The 19424-nt window shown below is 42.7% G+C and overlaps 2 protein-coding genes across 2 annotated transcripts in view; one reads left to right on the forward strand and one right to left on the reverse strand.

Annotated features, from left to right (window-relative positions):
* The window catches only part of zfyve26 (zinc finger, FYVE domain containing 26), a 34132-nt gene extending 23063 nt beyond the window's left edge, over nucleotides 1-11069 (forward strand). The window contains exons 34-42 of the mRNA XM_069661659.1: nucleotides 1772-1987; nucleotides 2294-2491; nucleotides 3613-3693; nucleotides 3803-3930; nucleotides 4026-4200; nucleotides 5122-5181; nucleotides 6349-6531; nucleotides 6641-6691; nucleotides 7818-11069. Of these exons, the coding sequence (XP_069517760.1) occupies nucleotides 1772-1987; nucleotides 2294-2491; nucleotides 3613-3693; nucleotides 3803-3930; nucleotides 4026-4200; nucleotides 5122-5181; nucleotides 6349-6531; nucleotides 6641-6691; nucleotides 7818-8039 (1314 nt within the window). The 3' untranslated portion in view covers nucleotides 8040-11069. The remainder of the gene's footprint in view (nucleotides 1-1771; nucleotides 1988-2293; nucleotides 2492-3612; nucleotides 3694-3802; nucleotides 3931-4025; nucleotides 4201-5121; nucleotides 5182-6348; nucleotides 6532-6640; nucleotides 6692-7817) is intronic.
* A 1511-nt stretch (nucleotides 11070-12580) lies between these two features.
* On the reverse strand, nucleotides 12581-19355 carry rdh12 (retinol dehydrogenase 12). The gene is made up of 7 exons (XM_069661269.1): nucleotides 19219-19355; nucleotides 18503-18621; nucleotides 17960-18115; nucleotides 17757-17861; nucleotides 17224-17433; nucleotides 15607-15796; nucleotides 12581-13557 (listed from the first exon to the last, which is right to left on the reverse strand). Exons 1-7 carry the CDS (start codon nucleotides 19293-19295, stop codon nucleotides 13455-13457), a joined length of 960 nt encoding a protein of 319 aa, XP_069517370.1. The 5' UTR covers nucleotides 19296-19355; the 3' UTR covers nucleotides 12581-13454.
* Nucleotides 19356-19424: the final 69 nt, after the last annotated feature.

Here is a 19424-nt window from a genome sequence, read left to right on the forward strand (position 1 = left end):
TTTAATCAGTGAAAACAGGTGCAAATTAAAAATTGTTTCCAGGCAGGTGTTTCGAAGAGTTTGTTGTTGTAATACTCACTCCGGCCACAAGGGGCTGAGGTGCACCACCAACCAATGTTCTGAGAAGCCTTCATGTTTTGCTCAAGGTGTTTTTAATTTCTCCTTGCACTCTGAAAACAAGGCAGCTGCATACTGTATATTGTTTTTCATTAAGTCATTTAATAGAACAGCCATGTCTTTATTTTATCTGTATTTTATTTTTTAATTTCAGGTCTGTATATTTAAACAGATTAAAGAACATCTACCCACAGACATAGTCCCGATAGTAAATGTGCATGCAGAGAAACTGGCCAAATGATTCCTTCTTCAAAATGATTCATTGTGCATTTATTCGTGGTGGGAAAACGAAGCTGTAGTCACATTTTCACTATAATTCAACACAAAAATATAGATTAAATAGCTCATACTAAAGCAATTGCATTTAAATTTAAAATGTGAAAACAAGAAAACACACAAAAAATACAATTTAACATGTCCAGAAATGTAAAGATTTAGGTATGAAATAAGGGCAAATTGTACGTATAAGGACTCTGTCATTGTCTTTCATACATGGAACGTGAAAATGCACGTCCTTTCTTAAAAACAAAGCTATAAAAAAAAAGTTTCCACTAGAAGTCAGGTACAGTCACTGCTGCGAACACTTTGGTCTCAGGACAGAATGTCTCGGCCCTCAGCTCTGGCACATGACACCTTTGGAATCTCCCACGTATTGTTCGGTAGCAGGGGGTGTGTGGCACATGTGTTGTTTCTATTGGTGAGGATGAATGGGAGTGTCCAGAGAGGGAGACCTTTGTTAAGTACATCAGGAATTTGGTTCAATGTCACTTCCTTAATCTGACCTTACTTTATCACACTGTGTAAAAAAGCACGACAGCAGTAAACTTTATGTTGTGTTAAAGGGTAACTGTGAGTTAATTATTAGGGAGTTATATCGTTCATGCAGATGAGGGTCAAGGCTCCAATGGAAACAAAGTGAAAAGCTTTCGCCCGCAGCTGGCACACGGGATGAAAAAGCTGCAACTTGCTGGCCAAAGTTTGTCCACTAAAAGTTCTTATTGTTCCACTGACAGGCTCAGATTGTTATTCTAAGTTACTGTCAACATTACAGACAGGATCCCTACGGAGACAGACCTTTGTGCTAAGCTGTTACATCGCTCTCTTTAAAGCCACCAGACTCCATTGACAAATTACTCATTTTACCTAGCACAACACAGGAGTTGCATGTCATATTTTTCTGTGTAATTGTGTGTTACACAAATTTTGTTTTGTATCCGAAATAACCTTTCAAGACACTAAAGTCGCACAAACACAAACAAACTAACCAATAAAGGCAGCTGCAAACCAGCGTCTCCTGTGTTCTGTGCAGTTAAATTACTGTTTTAGTCAATGTAGTCTGGGAGCTTTGAAAAAAGCAATGTTACAGCAGTTTATGGTTACAAAATAACGATTTTTTCTTACTTGAAAGGTTTATCTCTGTAGGAATCCTTTCTGTTATGTTGTCAGACACTTAGATTAAAAATCTGAGTCTGTCAGGGTCAAAATTGAAGTTTGGTCTGAAGTTTTTTTTGACCCCAAAATTCATAAAAATAAGCTACAGGTTAAAAAATTCCAGCATTTCTCTTTAAATAACAACAGACAACATGTGCACAGAGTGTTGTTTTCCTTGTCTATGTGCACATACGTTAAGTCTTTGTTCCTGTGTCTGTGTTAGTCCTTCGGCGAGGACATCTTGGCGTCCCTGCGGGAGCTGGAGGACGCTCTGTGCGAGGCTGGTCCTTTAGATCGACCGGAGGCTCCGCCACAGAGCAGCAGCCTCCACCAGGAGTTTCTCTACTACCTGAACACATATGGCACCCACCTGGCACTGATCAGCTTCTATATGCGCAAAGACTGCATGACAGAGGCCCTGACATACCTGCTCAACAAGGTGAGGCTTATATTTGATTTACAATGAAGATATTTGACACCTGTGTTTTGAAACACTGCTGAGTACTGAAATCTGGCCTCTGTCTACTGAAATAGGTCCATGTGACTTTGTTTCAGTCTTTAAATTGGGGCAAAGTGGCAACAAAGTACACTTAGAGTCCCTATTTGTATCAAGGAAACACGCTGTAGGTCGATCAAAGCCTTAAAAAGGTTCAAAAGTGTATTTATTCAGTGTATCACTCATGTAGAGAAGTTGAATAAAACAGCTGCACCGGCTGGGTGGCTTTTCTCCTTGATCGTGGTTCAGGAGTGTCCAGACGAGGTGTTTCTGGAGGGCGTTTTGCAGCCCAGTCTGCAGCGGGGGAATCTTGGCATGCTGCAGGGGATCCTGGAAAAACTTGACCCCGGCCTGGAAACATGCAGCCGCTACCTCATCGCCTCCTGCCAGTTCCTTCAGCGGCGAGGATACTTCAACACTCTCTACCAGATCCAGCAGTTCATGATGGTCAGATTCTCTTCTATTATAAGATTTGTTTGTGATTAAATCAAGTTAAAAGAAAGAGCAGCTGATCTAAAGGTACATGGAGGTTGCATGGTGGTGCAGTTTTAAGTGTCGTCACCTCACAGCTAGAAGGTTCAACATAGGGGGCCTTTCTGTGTGGAGTTTGCATGTTCTCCTCCCACAGTCCAAAGACATGCTCGTTAGGTTCATTGGTGACTCTAAAATTGCCCGTAGGTGCGAGTGTGAGCATGAAAGGTTGTCTGTCTCTGTGTGTCAGCCCTGTGATTGACAGTCCAGCCTCTTGCCTAATGACAGCTGGGATTGGATCCAGCCCCCCGTGACCCTGAACAGGATAATGTTTTTCAGACAGGCCTTTAGAGAACACTATGGATGTATAAAATAAAAAAAGATCCGTCCTTGTGCCCAGTGAATTTAAACTTTACTATATAATTATACATTTGATCAGTAGCTCCTGATAGTAACAGTAATTTTGCACATGGTACCAAAATATTAGCAGAAGTATTGCACATGATTATATAAAAGTATGTCCCCTGTTATTGGAAGTGATATTGCACATGGTAATGAACATAGTGCAGCCTGATATTGAAGAGTTTTATTGCACATGATATCAGAAACTCTGTTATAGTCCAAATGAAAAAATCTTTGTGTAGCAGAGTTTTGTATTTTAACCACAATAATCACGTCCCAACACTTGAGATTCATCTTGTGGCCGCTTGTCGAGGTCCTGACCTGCAGGTTGGAAACCACTGCTGATGCATTTAATCAAATAAAGTCACAAAACAGACGGCACACCTATTTAATGAGACGGATGTTTAGGAGAGGGAGGAGTGGATCATTGATCATGGACATTCTCGTACTTGCACTTCATTCATTTGCTTCCAGTGATCGACCTTCACGCCTGATCAAAGTCTTGCACTTAAGTTGGACAGTGTTACTTTTCGCCACTTCTTCTACCGTCAAATAAAGAACACACAAAGAACTTGCATTGGTTGATTTTAAGTTTGTGGGGTTTTTAAATAATAAGATAATGATGTAGATTTTATTACAGGTTTATTATGTCCAAAATGTTATCAGCATTTAGTAAAACACTTTGTACCCGACAGGATCACGTGCGCGCGGCCATGACTTGTATCCGATTCTTCACACATGGAGCCAGCTCGTACCTGCAGCTGGGAGAACAGCAGGTACATCTCTTGTTTTTCTTTATTTGATTCACCTTTTCAAAAGTGTTTTCTACTTATATGAGAAGTGACCCTACGTTTGACCTTAAACATGACCTTTGACCTTGTACAGCGCTGGTTGGTGAGAGCCAAAGAGCACCTGAGGACGTACCTGCAGGAGCAGCAGGGCCGGGGTGCAGGGAGGAAGAGGTCTCAGGTCAACTCATTCAGGAAGATGATGTCATCCAGTGACGTCTCCAGGTGACTAGAAACCCCTTCATCTTGGCGTGTTTATTCCTGAGCTCCGTTTTGTGTTATTGTTTTGTTATGCACCTCTTCTGCTGTATTTCTATCAGGCACATGAACACAATCGAGCTTCAGCTGGAGGTGACTCGTTTCCTCCACCGCTGTGAGACTGCCGGCTCCTCCAAGGCTCCGCAGACCAGCACCCCGTCCTCCAAGTCCTCGGGCTCCAGCTCACCACCTACGCTGTTTGGAGGAAGCCCTGTGAAAGTAGAGGTTGCCTGCAAGGTGAGGTTACCATAGTGATTATTCCTGCACTAATAAATCTGAAATGCTCTTTAGGGGGATTAAGTTTGTAAAACGGTCCACTGGCATTCTGCTCCTTTTTACGGTGTTAAAGCCCTGGATTATAGACGTGGGTGAAATGAGAAAGTTTAACCCTTTGAAGCGTCGAATAGTTTTGCTGTGTTTTTTTTTTTGAAAGAGAAATAATTATGAAATGATATCTGAGGGAGCTCACCTCTGTTTTCAAAATAAATCTTAATATATTATTTTTAGCCCGGCTATAACTTAAGGTGCTTCGTCACTTATTGCCTTTGTTTTTAGGTTTAATCAGTTTTGTTTTCATCCTATTTTTGTCCCTTGTGTTTGTTTTTATTTCTATTTTTGTCTGAACTGTTTCGGCTGTTTTAATCCTGTTCTGTGAGGCACAAATAGACACTTTTGCTCTATAAATAAATAATATATAAATACAAGTAATTACTAATTGAAGTTGTTTTGGACCAAAGCATCAGCCATATGAATGAAATGTAATGTTTACCTCATTACTGAGGTCTTAAAGACATAAATGTTTCCTACAAATCAAAAATAACCTTCTTGAACGTGTTTCAGAAGAATATTTTGGAGCTGGTGCAGCACGTATTAATTAAACTAATACCTTTATATTCAAGATAAACATTAAGAAAGTAATAACAAACACTAAGTATCCCCGTTGCCTCGACATTAATCTGTATAATTCAGATTATATAAAGATATAGATGTCTCCTTCCGATGCACGATGCAAGGGTATGATTCAGAGTGCTCACATTCCCCTTCTGCAGTTTGATGAGCTACAAAAGCTGCTGTTGTTATCAATCTGAAGAAAAGAGAGACAATTCTGTATCTTGAATTATTACATCAATAATGTGTCTTTGATTTGTTTTAACGCAGGTGATGCTCGGAGGAAAAAACATAGAGGAGGGTTTTGGCATTGCATACAGAGTCATACAGGTAAGTTGTACGTGAGGTGATCTCGGCCAACATATTACATTTGTCCCCATATATCATTTACACATTGGTGCCGAACAGACGAACAAAAACAAAAACATCATCTTGCGATGGTGACGTCATACGGAGCCAGAGTCTGCGCAGTAGAGATCGGCGAGTGAAGCGGCCGTAGCCACTTCCGCTAACCCAAACACAAACTTAACTTACCGAAAAAACAGCAAGGATCCCGCACACCGGCGTGTTTGACAGCAGAACAGCTTCTCTGTGTTGGTCTGAGGTTAACGTTCACAGGTACGGAAACTTCAATGACTGTAGTGATTTTTTAGTTACGTTTCCACTCGCGGATCGTCCTCCGCTCTGCTCACCCGGAACTGATCGGCTGCAGGAGCCGAATTTGTCAACAGAGCTGTCAATCATCATCTTGACAGCATCAAATAACTAATAAAAAAAAAACTTATCAGAAAAATGAACACTTGGATGTGAATCAGCATGATAAGAACTAACTATGATGACAGAAACCATGTTTGAGAAACATTTATCGGGCGTGAATTTTGATTTTATAGTTTGACCCATGTCCCACCTGTTAACATGGAGGAGGCGGGCTTTATGAGCTATACTGCAGCCAGTCAGCAGGGGGCGCCCGAAATGTTTTGGCGTCACTTTTAGGGAGCTGTCCTGTCGTCCATCTTTTTATACAGTCTATGGTAGAGACGGTCTGGAGCCGTTATGCATCACAGGGATTATTACATTGACAAGCTGCTATCACAGGCTCGTTTAAAAAATGAAGCTGCACCACAGACTAAAGAGTGAAACTAGTAAACACCTGTCGAGTCTGGACTTTACAGTAAACTGTTAAAGAGCTGCCCCCTCCTCTCCCTGCTCACCATCGATCTGTGGATTTGAGTATCATCGGTGCAGTCTGCTTTGTGAATCTGACCTTGAGGCGGAGCAGATAGCGGAGCACATTCATTCTTAGTAAATTCCCCCCTCAGATTTCATTTGTGCTCACAGTACAAAAAATGTAACACAGCACAACAAAAACACGGCACATTAAAGATCCACAGTGTAACACAGATAAATGAATTCTGTTTGTCGTGCCCAAAATCACACTTCTGCCTCAGAGGGCAAACAAATGTGATCATATTTCAGTGTTCTCTCTTCTCGCCTCAGGACTTCCAGCTGGAGGCCCAGGCGGTGTACGTGCGCGCCGGGCAGAGGCTCGTCCGACAGAGGCAGTACGGAGCCGTACGGCAGCTGCTCAAATGTGTCGGTGAATCGGGCACGGCGACCAAAAACGACTGCGACGCCCTCATCCTCAGCTGCGTCTCCATAGCAGATAAAGGACCCGCTGATGTGAGTGACATGAGTGGGAGGAGAGAATAAGAATGGACCGTATTGAGTACTCCAGTGTATCGTGATAACAAAGCATGACTCTGACTTGTCCGTCCTCTGTCTGATTTAGGCCAAGGAGCTGGAGAGTCTCATTCTGGAGACCAAGAGCACAGAGAGCAAGGTACTGTCAAGCTGCCTGTTGTTCTTCATTTTCTCTGCCTGCTCCTATCTTTAGTTTTTCCCACCTGAGGCCCTTTTTTAAAAGATACAAAAATAGCAATTAACCTGTTCTCGGGTCACATCTTTTGAGTGCCGGCAGTTTTTCCTGTGAAGGTTTTCCTTCACTCTTTGCTCCTATTTCTCCTTCTTACTACTGTACATGTATACAAACGTGTGTGCAGCTGTATATAAGCTATTTCCTTTCTGCACGTGCCCTCTGTCTTAACAAAGATGTGTGCGGCTCTGAACAGACACTACAGGGTTCCTGCAGGTCCTTAAAAGTCTTAAAAGGTCTTAAACAAAAATCAGGGCAGTGAAGGTCATAAATGGACCATAAATTTGCTGTAGGTATTACATTTGCAGATGGTGCGTTTAAGGCTAATCGTAAAAATTGTCACAAAGTGGTCTGAGAGGTTTAACAGTACCGTAACAAAGAGTATAGAAGCAATATAAGTTGTAATGTCTCAGACACACTGCAAGCTGTACGTGCTTACGTTATGTTGGCTAGCTACAAACAGCGACGCCTGGCTGCGTGACATCGTCTTGTTGTGTGGCCAGATACAGTTGAGCTCAGATGTCGAGATGCAGGTTTAGCGAAAAATGGTTGGAAGAAGAGAGGTTTTAGAGGTGGTTGGCGCTAGCAAGAAACAACGCAAGGTTCAATTTATGCTGAAAGACCTTCTAGTTAGGGAACATGGAGGTAGAAATATATTTGTTGAGGTCTTGAAAAGGTTTTAAAAAGCACTGGATTTGATTTTAAAAATGGTGCAGGAACGCTGCATTAAATATTCGTCTTGGGGGAGCTGATTAGACAAGTGCTAGAACGAGGTTGCTGCAGATCCTTGAGAAAGACGTGATGCATTCATCACTTTTTGTGCATGTTACATGGCTGTTTTAAATAAATACAGGGGTGCATGTAAGCAAAGAAAAACATTAAAAAGATCATATCCCATGTAAGCACATGGCCAGAACATCTTCACTACAACGCAGCACTACAACGGCAGGTATTCTTTAAAGACCCTCAGTAAAGAAGTTTAATAACAATAACTGATGGTTTAATTCTAACCACTTCCTCCCTCTGTCTGCAGATCAAAGCCTACCTGCTCTGCAGCAAACTGCGACCTGCGTACCTGCTGGCGGTGAAGCTGGAGTCGAGCCGGGCGGGCCCACTGGTCCAGGACGTCCTTCAGGCCGCCGAGGGAGCGCAGGACTCAGTGATGCAGAATATCTGTCACCAGTGGCTCTCCGAACACCACAACAAGTCGTCTCAGTCGTCTCAGCAGCGTCAGGGCCGATCCAATGCCAGGTAAAAGGTGCAGTCAGTCGGCTTAACAAGGGATAAGAGACACACACACACTGCACTTCAAAACAGATGAGCTGCGAATGAGACGATCCAGGGTTTCTAACACGAGCTCAGCAGCTGTTGCACTTGTTACAGACAGCTGCAGATTATTATAACATGAGGCAGGAAACATGGAAACATCTAGAAACCCTGATGATCTCTTTCTGTTCGTGTTTGTGCGGCCTTCCTCTGTAAAACTGATGAATCACCGCCGTGCTTTATCTCCCCTCTGGAAATATTCTGCTATTATCTCGTCTGTACAGTATGTGAGAGGGAACAGAACAACAGCTATTACACAACGAAGTTCCTGACTGCAATGCAAACAGGTACAGTCGTTCTTACACAATACGAGCATATCGGTCAATCAGTGTTTCACTAAGAGTTCTCTCCTACCTCAGCCAAAAGGGAAAACATGTTCAACTGACTGAAAGTGTTCTGACAAATGTGGCTTTTTGTGTTCATTTTGGTGTCTTTAATGTGTGTCTGTGCGGCGCGTGTGCGTGCATGTGTGTGTGTGTTAATAACACTTATGAGACCCTGATGAAGCTGTGGGTGTTGTATGCACATTCTAAGGCCGGCTTTCTGGGTATGTTCCCTTTCTGTAAGGGAAGTAAACTAAAGATAAACAGATAAAAATATTTAAGGGCATTTAAGTTTAAGAAGTTTACGGTTGGATACAGAAAGGGACCCACTTTTAGATCATGTCATAGACCACATTTGACTCTGGATTTATTGTTTTTAATGTCTCATCTTGTGTCTCCTGTTTTGGTCGAGTGTCAATTTTAAAGGCTAATTCCAGTATTTTTAAACCTGGGTGTTATGTTAACATATTTGAGCATCTAACCGACTAAAGGCACTAAAAAAGTTCTGGAATTGCTTCAACCAGCAGTTGCAAAACAGGCTGCAAGTTCTTGTTTCTGCCACTGACAGGCTCAGATTGTTATTCCAAGTGTCTGACAACATTACAGAGAAGAATAAGACCTGTTTGTTAATGAGTAGGATGCTTCTTTTTAACCAGAAACAGAAAATACATCTTCTCTTAAGAGCCACCAGACTCCTCTGACAAAAACAGTCATTTTACCTTCTACAACACAGGAGTTGCCGTGACGGGCGCTGCCATCTTGCGCAGGTGACGTTATTTGGAGCCAGAGCCGCCGCAGCCACTTCCGCTAACCAAAACGCACACTTAACTTACCGAACAAACAAACGGCAAGGATCCGGCACGTCGGCGTCTTTAACAGCAGAACAGCTTCTTGTGTCGGTCTGAAGCAGATATTCACGCTGATGGAAAGTTCAATGACTGTAGTGTCAGTGTTAGTTACGTCTCCTCTCGCCGTTCCTCCTCTACTCTGCTACTCGGGAACAGAACGCTGCAGGAGCCCCATTTGTGAACAGAGCTGTCAATCATGAGGCCACACCCCCTTTTTATAGCATCAAATAACTAACTATAAAGTAAACTTGTCAGAAAAACTTGGACGTAAATCAGCATGATAAGAACTAACTATAATGACGGAAACCATGTTTGAGAAAAATGTATTTGACGTGTATTTTGATTTTATAGTTTGACTCATGTCCCATCTGTTAACATGGAGGAGGCGGGCTTTATGAGCTATACTGCAGCCAGTCAGCAGGGGGCGATAGAGAGGGTTTGGCATCACTTATAGGGATCTGTCATGTCGGCCATCTTTTTATACTGTCTGTGGTTTGTACAAAATATTAATGTAACACACAATAACAAAAGAAAAATAATCCAAAGGATGCTGGGATAGACGATTAACTCCCATGTTCTGATAGGTAAAATTACCCTTTTTGTCAATGGAGTCTGGTGGCTGAAGGGAGCGATGTTATTGCTGTTTCTTGTTTCCAAAAAAAGCATCTTTTCAAAGATTATTTCTTGGGCCTGTTATGCCTTTATTTATAGAGAGGACAGTGGATAGTGTTGGAAACGGGAAGAGAGAATGGGGGATGACACGGGGGACGGGGGCCGAGGGCGGGAGTCGAGCCTGGGGCCGCCGCACCGATGGTTGCAGCCTCCGTACGTGGGACGCTGATTTAACAGCTGAGCTAAACTGACGCCCCCAAAAAAGCATCTTCCTCTTCAACAAAAAGGTCTCTCTCTGCAGGGATCCTTTCTGTAATGTTGTCAGACACTTGGAATAACAATCTGAGCCTGTCAGTGGAAACAACAAGAACTTTAAGCAGACAAACTTTGATTGGACACGTTTGCCTGCAAGGATTACACAACAGCCATTACAGCCTGTTTCACAACTGCTGGCTGAAGCAATCTGCTGAAGCAATCTGCTGAAGCAATTCCAAAACTTTTAGTACCCATTAGTCATAAGGGCCACAAAAAAATAGGGCCCACGTTTGTAATGAGCAGAATAATCCTTAAATCATGTTTTGGACTTTGGTTTCATTGGACACTTGATCCACATGTGTGAAGTGAATCTGTCATGATTAAGTCAAACAGATGATCAATAATGTAAAAAAAAAAAAAGGGATTTAACTTTTTCTTTTGATGTCATTTGTTTTGCCAACTTTTTCACAAACCATTGTTACCATAAAACATGTTGTAGTTCATTTACATGACAATCACTAAGCTGTTGCTAAAGCTGCCTTTGAGTATCCTTGTCGGTACCATGTTGTCAGAGTTGCTCTGAAACGTCCTCTTAGGAGGAGGTGCTGTGTTGTGGCTTTGTCTCGCTTCCCTCTGCTGACCTCGTCTGAAGACCGGGACTGACGAATCCTCCTGTGATAGAAAGTGTTGATTGACCAGAGAAGACTTTTGAGACGCACGTGTACGACATTCTTGCACTCTAACCCTCCTTAACTTGGACTGTTGTCTCATCACTGCCGCACTTTATACTTGTGACTTAGAAAAATGAACTTCTTTTGTTAAAAAAAAGTAAAACAATAACTGCTCTAATGATGCAGACTTGTGGTTTTGAAATGTAACTAATTTCTCCATCCCCTGTAAAATAAAATGTGTCACATAAAACAGTGTGGTTCAATGTGGTTGCTTGACAGGACTGTGACACGTCTGTATGCTAGAAGCTTTAGCCACCAGCCGGCTAACTAAGCTTAGCATAAAGAGTGGAAAGGGAAACATTAGTATGCTGTGGGTTGGTGATTTCCACACATTAACTCGGGTAATGCAATGCAAGGGAGTCCTGTCCGGGATACCCAGCAAATCCCTGGACATGCTCCAGTATGTGCAGAACTGTGCATCCCGGGTTCTGACCCGCACAGAGGCAACACATCACCCCCACCCTCATCCACCTTCACTGGCTTCAGGTCAGGCCCCACATCTCCCATAACATGCTCCTTCTCACCTACAAATTCCTCCATGCCCTGGTCCCCACAGCACCTTTCTGAAAGCCTATACCCCGTCCTGGAATCTGGGGTCCTCAGACTCCAGACACGGGGCTGCTCACCGCTCCCCACACCTGCCTGCGGACTTTTGGGGAGAGAGGCTTCAGTGTGGCAGCCCCCACCCTCTGGAACTCTCTCCCTATTGAGATCCGCAACGCAACAACCATTTAATCATTTAAAAAATCTATCAATAACAACCGTTACACTCACTTTGTTTTCTTTCCTTGTACTTGTGTTTATCTGTTTTTGTTTGTTTGAACGACCTTGGTTTCTTGACACTATATAAGTTCTAATTATTATTATTAGTTATGCAGACATTGAACATTGACCTTGGGTAAAATACAATGCTGAAAACATTAAACCATGTGAAGATCTTCTTCTCCTTAGCTTCCTGTTTAGCATACACACATAAAATTGATATCAATTTTCAAACTTAGCAAAGAAGAATTTCATTTAAATAAATGTCTGTTAAGTCTCTATCTATCGCTGAATGAGGTAACACAATGGTGATTGAGCCTGTGGCCCACTGATGAAAGCCTTTGCATTTGCAGTATATAGTATTATTATGGACTGGGTGTTCACACCAAGCAGCGCCCAGTTAGTGATGCGTTTTCCATCAGCCAGCAGTGGTTGGTCTGCCAGAGAGGGTAGGCGGAGCTAAGCGCTGCTTTTCTGCTCTTTGCAAGTGTTGCGAGTAAACAGTAATCTACTATGGCTGAACAAACAAAGAAAAGATGGATGACTACAGATACAACTTCAACAAGAAGTGAAAATCCAAAGAAGAAGAAACAAACTCGACGCTCAGATGAAGCAAACAGTCTGAAAAGGAAAGCGACCGTCAGCCAGGAAAATCAAGAGTAACAACCGGAGCCAACCGTGGACGTCACACATGCAGCACTGTCTGGATATCTGGGAAGCGTGCTCCCGCAATAACCGTTTATCGCCACAGGTGTCGCCAAAGAGAATGAAACTTGCACCATATCACTGTGAACACATCTGATTATATCTTCTGTGCAGTGATTCAACCTTATCCAACATTTCATGGCCTAAATGACACATTTCTTTGTTTTCTGTCCAGCTCTTACTTTGCTCTTTATAAAGAGAGAATTTCCAAAAGTTGATGCGAGCACCTTTTTATAGTAATATTTCAGTTTATTTACATCAAATGTAAACATTCAACTCTTAACATGAATGTAAGTGTAGTAAAAGGCATGTTTCACTTGTATAAAACACAGAATGTAAACTCTTGGCAACCTTCATGTAAATGCTGAGCGGGACACACGAGTATGGAGATCCTTTGAGATGTCAAACTGTGGCTCCTCCACGAGGTGAAAAAAAACCCTTTACAAATATTTCAGTAAGGTGGTGAACTCTGATATGGATAAATAGAAAAGTCTTCTTATAATCTAAATCGACTAAAATTATCACAAAATACATTTATGCAGTTTAAGCAGTAATTATGGCTCAGACTGACGCTGATCTCCGAGAGTTTACTAATTTCCTTCTCGACCTGGAAACGCTGTAAGAACCCCTGCAGTTGTTTAGAAACGCTGGCACAAAAGTCGAGCAATTTAGCTGCAAATTCAGGAGAAATCAAAACACGATATCCGATAAAGATGCTGGTCATTTACCCTGACTGGACCCTTCACAGTATCCTACAGCATTACAATACATCAAGTTGCTTTTTTGCCTACACTGTATTCACATTGTGTCACAAAAATATAGAGTCAAAAAGTCATTTGTGTTTACACCATAATACAGTTGAGTGCCTTTGGTTTGAAGAGCTGCTGTTCGGCACCCAAAATACTCAAGTTATTATCATGTAACTACTGCATTATTATCACACAAAAAAGCAACTTCACATTATAGTACCTCTTACAGAATTACCTGACTGCTTATTTATGTAAGAAACGTCCAAAATACAGAACATGGCAACCATAGTGAAATGAATGATAAGAGAAAGAATAAGGACTCCTTTGAGATCTGAGAACGATGGAGGTTAAAAGTTGAATCAGTCCCACTCGATACCCAGGAGCTCACAGCTGACGTCCCACAGTCTCCTCGCTGTCTCCTCACTTCTCCCCTGTGGGGCTACGAAGGCAGGGGCGCAGTCGCTGTAATGAAAGGAGGGGGAATGATTATTACATAAGAGGTGATGATGGGGTGAGTGAGTCATCGCTCTGGGTGCTGTGTTCCCTTTTTAATTTGACCTTGTGCACGATGATAATGTTAGTACCGTCATTAATTTGATCTGCCACCTAACACTTTGGGAAGGGCAGACCCGGGTAGAAACGAGGAGTGTTTTTTAAGGTTTGAGCTCTTAAAGAAACCTGTTCAGCTTTACACAAATGTCTGACGGGATGAAATAACGTTATTTACCCAAAAGGTTCAAAGGTCTGCTGCACTGTGAAGTCATAATGTCCCAAATAAAAACACTTTTCTGGCCATCATTCCCCTCTGATACACACCGATCAGCCATAACATTATGACCACCTGGCTGATATTATGTAGCTCCCAACAAAGCCCTGACCCGCCGCAGCATGGACTCCACTAGACCTCTGAAGGTGTGCTGAGGTATCTGGCACCAAGACGTTAGCAGCAGATCCTTTAAAGCTTTAAAGAGTTTTTTGCTGGTTATGAAACAGACTGAAATTAAATCTTATAACTATAAATGACCTACAAAAGGAAACCAGACCATCAGATTGATTATGTCTATACAGTTATTATATGCTTAAAACTGCTGGTGGCAGGTGTCAGACGAAGCGATTAACTGCACGCTGCCTTTTTCTACATTTTCCAGGGCAAACATTGAAAGTGAGTGATGCATCTGACTGTTAAAGAAAGCAGGATGAGATGTTTTGGTAAAACCACCACTTAAGCATGTACAGGACAAAATCAGCAAAGAGGTAAGAGGTACAGCTTTGTCCACAGGGGGCGCTAAATATGACACAAACCAAGGTTCCTCACAGCGGATCCTTTAAGTCCTGTAAGTTGCGAGGTGGTTCCTCCATGGATTAGACTTGTTTGTCCAGCACATTCCACAGATCTGGGGAATTTGGAGGCCAAATCAAGACCTTGAACTCGTTATCGTGTTCCTCAAACCATTCCCGAACCATGTCTGCAGTGTGGCAGGCGCACGATCCTGCTGAAAGAGGCCACTGCCATTAGGGAATACTGTTTCCATGAAGGGGTGTGCTTGGTCTGCAACAATGTTCAGGTAGGTGGTACGTGTCAAAGTAACATCCACATGAACAGCAGGACCCAAGGTTTCAGCAGAACATTGCCCAAAGCATCACACTGCCTCCACCGGCTTGTCTTCTTCCCATAGGTTCTCCTGTTGTCCTTCCTTGGACCACGTTTGTTCGGTCCTGACCTCTGCAGACCGGGAACACCCCACAAGAGCTGCAGTTTAGGAGATGCTCTGACTCAGTCGCCTAGCCATCGCAATTTGGCCCTTGTCAAAGACGCTCACATCCGTACACTTGCCCATTCTTCCTGCTTTTCCGGCTTTCATCTTCAAGGACAAAATGTTCACTTGCTGCCTCACATATCCCACCCTGTGACGGGAGCCATGATAACGAGATGATGAATCCACTCGACCTGTCAGTGGTCATAATGTTATGGCTGATCGGTTTATAAAGAACACCTGGAGAGGATTCCTATAAACGTCCACTTTGACTAAAGGATGAACTGATCACAGTTTGTTGGTTAAATATCAAAGGTCAAGGCCACGTCTGAGGAATGTCTGGAGTTTAACACATGAAGAACAACTATCTGACCCCTCCGCTCAAACGTACTTACTTACAATGAATTGTTAGGACTTGCTTATCAAAACAGTGGGACACATTTCCTCTATCTACCTGTCATCTTCAAAGGTTTTAGAGCATGATAGAATAATATTTTAAAAACTACAAACTGTCTGATGGTAAAACCGTGTTGGTGCCACTGATGTAGATGCAAAGAGACAAACGTAACTCCTTTGGGCTTTTTACAAAGTTATGAAGCAGGCAGCATCTCCATGGTAACACTGAAGCCTGTGGGATGTGTGGTTTTTCACAAGAACACTGAGGGATAAGACATTACTCTTTCATGAGGAGAGTTGAGAGCAGGTTATCAAATGTCTTCTACGTAACATCCTTTTCATGAGAACACAACTCGCCTACCTGAAGTGTTTCCCAGAGATCGAGTGTAGTTCCTCCGCCACCGCGCAGTAGATGCTGGTCTGTGCTCCTTCTTGTGGTGTTTTTAGAAACATGGAGAAGACGGTGAAAAATATCGTCATGAGAGTTGAATGTCTGGTCAGGTCTGAGTTCACCGTCCCCGGGTGGACTGAGTTCACCGTCACATTGGTACCTGTGAGGAAAAACAGACATATGTGACTATGGTCAAAGTGTCAACCTCTTTCAAATCTGCAGCATCAGGCTGCTTTCTGGAAACAGATAAGTTAAAAGTGTTAGGGCCCGATCAGACAGAACGTGTTTTAGCAGCTGGGGCGCCTTTTTTGTCATTGTTTTCAATGAGAGGCTTTTTGTGCGCTGATTTTGCGTTGCAGAGCGCCTCGCATTTTTTCACTCTGTGCGGCTCGCTTTTTGGAGGAAACGCTCTGAACGCCTCGAGTTGAAAAAGCAGAAAAGCGCCCGACGTCATGGCTGTTTTTCCTCATTGTCCAATCGGATTAAAGGATTTTTACAGCCTGCTAAACGCGCTCTGTCTGATCGGGCCCTTATACTTCTCTCGTTTACTTTTCAATTTTGTTCTAATATTTTTGGTAAACAGATTTATTCTTCTGTGTAATTTAAGACTTCCTCAAGACTTTTACTTACAAAATGCCTAAAGAAGAAGATATACAATCTCTGTTTTTGTTTTTATAAAAACTGAGTTACCAAAAAAATGTTTGTATACTATGTGCTTTTTAAGCACCGACATTAACCTAAACATTTTTTAAATAACTCCACCCAGCGGATTATGGACTTCCCTTTAGAAGCCGATATTTTGGCTGCTGCCATCTTGTTTTTTTGTAGCCAGAAATGAAGAGTCATCTTTGGACAAAAGTGTGGATCTGCACAGGAGGATGTGTTTGGCTAAAGCTAGCACTAGCTTGTTCAGCAAGATGCATCTGTAATTCACTGTTAAAAAAACAAAAAACAGGCTTTAAACAAAATGTTCGTCCCAACAGTTCGATGTTCTCGTAGAACAACAGAACGCTCTACAATATATTTTTCAGGTAGCTGTGGTAGCAACTAGTCAATCACAATGTCGCCATGGGCTTAAGCATGCACTGATTAATGTCTCCAACAAAAAGCTGTGCTGAAGACCTGAAACTTAATGCAGATAATGTTAACTTTTTTTACCAGTGCATCTGTTTTATGAGGGAAAAACTCTGAGAGGTCGTGGGGTTAGGAAGCTGAACATGTATATAAGTCTGAATATACTGAGTGAACTGTTGTACTTCTCTCCATGCTGCATGTAAATGTTAGTAAAGAGACTTGATTCATAACTTTGAGTTTGTCGATTCTTCAACAAATTATCTTCAACGAGGAGAATTTCTGAGAGGTAGGCTCAATTTCTCATAATACTCACAACTATAACAATACTTTTATATAATGTTCTGTATTGGCCTGCAGACCTGGAGGCTTCGTCCACTTCTTGTATACAGACTATGGTTCAAAGGAGTTGTTGTTGGAGTCACTACAACTATAGAGCATAACTAATCCTCTCTCTGTTTGCCTGAGCAGAGCAGATCATCTGTCCACTCTCCCGTGTTTTGTGTGTTTGTTTACCTTTGAGTCGACGCGCCAGCTCTCTGGCAAAGAGCACATTTGCCAGTTTGCTCTGGCAGTACGCTAACCCGCTGTTGTAGCTCCCCTGGCTGTGAAGGTCGTGGAATCGGATCCAGCCGAAGTTGTGTGCCAGAGAGGAGACGACGATGATCCGGGCCGGCGCGCTGCGCTTCAGCTGCCCGATCAGGAGGGACGTCAACAGGAAGTGACCTGCCAGAAGTCACAAAGGTAAACAGTTCTGTCAACTAAGAATATGTAAGCAAACCTCTGATTTCAGACTGAATTTTCAGATTTTGCATATATAAATGGATTTAAAAAATATTTGGTATTTATAAATAGCAATGTTGCCTTAGGACTAATTCATACACATACACAGGTACTTTGTAAATGTAACTTTTACTACTTGTTTTGGATGTTTAGGATTAATTTTAATGCCCTAAATGTGAGAGAGATGAATCAATCTGTTAATCCATCAGGTATGAAGTCTTGTTTGATTCATTCAGAGATCCGCCTACATTTCAGCTCAGTCTTACCCAAATGATTGACTCCGATATGCATCTCAAATCCATCTATAGTTTTTGTGTAGGGGCACATCATCACCCCGGCGTTGTTGATGAGGATATGAAGCTGGTTGACTTCTGGAGAAGAAGGCAAACAGCAGAAGCATGTCAGCTGTGATACATTTGAGACAACACCACAGCAGGGCTCTGAGCGACCTGTGCAGCTCTCTGCCCACCTCTCAGGAATTTCTGTGCGAAGGCTCGTATCGAGCAGGTGTCTGCCAGGTCGAGCTCCCGAACCTCCACATCTGCTTTGGGACATGCAGCTCGTATACTGGCCGCAGCTTCCTCTCCTTTTTCCACATCTCTGCACGCCATGATCACCCGAGCCCCTGTCGAGTGAAAAACAAACAGCAGCTAAATTAGAGACAGAAGCTGCTGAAGACGTGGAGACTGAAGCCGTTTATTGAAGCTTCTCTCTGTTAGCCCTCATCCTCCTTCACTCCTCAGACCAAACAGTGCCGCGTCAACACGGCAAGGTCATAAAGTCCAATTTTACTCATTGAGGTTTAAGATCTTTAGCCGACATTAAAGATGATATTCTGTGATCTGAACAGTGGCACATAAGCACTTTTGTACTTAAGTATTTCAATGCTATGCAACCTTAAACCTCTATTCTACTCCATCTTAACCCTTCCAGTGAAAATATTTCCTGTCGTGCAGGCCTACTTAAGAGTGAAAAGAGGCATGTGCTTTGTACTTTAATTTAAAAAAGTCACCTCGTATTGCCAGGTCAAGGGCGGTCTCCTTCCCAATCCCTGTGTTGGCTCCAGTAATGAGGACTGTCTTTCCTTCCAGAAGAACTGACGACATGCACACTCCTCCTGCTGCATACTTTCTGTTAATAAAACAACAGCCACTGATTAATACCACAACAGACAGCTCTGTTTGAATGACTAGTAGCCCCTTCTTCTGTCAGCAGAAGTTTTGTCCTCATTATTTTTGGACATATGGACAGCCTGGCTTAATTATTCATATAGAAACTTGGATATCGAACAGCACAGAGCGTAAAGTCGTACGACCCACGCCACTGAGCAGGGCCGCCCCATGACCAATAGCTCAGTTCGAGTATTGCATACAGATATAACTCCTCCCACGCGCAGCCTCCTGATAGGCCCGAGCAGCTCAGATAGAGGACTCCCGGTTCATCTCTGTGCAAAAACTCCCACAGCTCCATCATTTCTGTATCATTGATTTTCTGCTTTGGAAAATCAGCCAGCGTCGTGTGAAACAATGGGCGATGCAGATAAAGCCCTCAAAATGACGATCGGCTGCTTTAAATGAGCAGAATGTTTTTATAATATCATAAATACACCTGAATGTAATAACTGCATCAGTGCAATGTAATGCCCTGTCAGCCAAGTAACAACCCACCCGTGATGTGTTAAACACTGCATTTATATGGGAATAAATGAATGTATCAGATGCTGCTTACCTTATATGTGTTGCAAATAAAAGCACCAGTAACGTCACCACTCCGAGGCCCGCGACAATCACTACAAGCATCATCATACCATGGATTGTGCGCTTTTCTGTGTCTTCCAGCTGGATGCTACTGCTCTGTAGGCAGAACAGCTGATGTCAAAGCATAAAGGAGTGCAGAGCGTAGTGAGGGTGAAAGATACACCGCGAACGGCATCA

This window comes from Semicossyphus pulcher, unplaced genomic scaffold, assembly GCF_022749685.1.
Source record: "Semicossyphus pulcher isolate SPU_LCO1_2020_fin unplaced genomic scaffold, fSemPul1.0.p SCAF_14, whole genome shotgun sequence".
Lineage (NCBI taxonomy): Eukaryota > Metazoa > Chordata > Actinopteri > Labriformes > Labridae > Semicossyphus > Semicossyphus pulcher.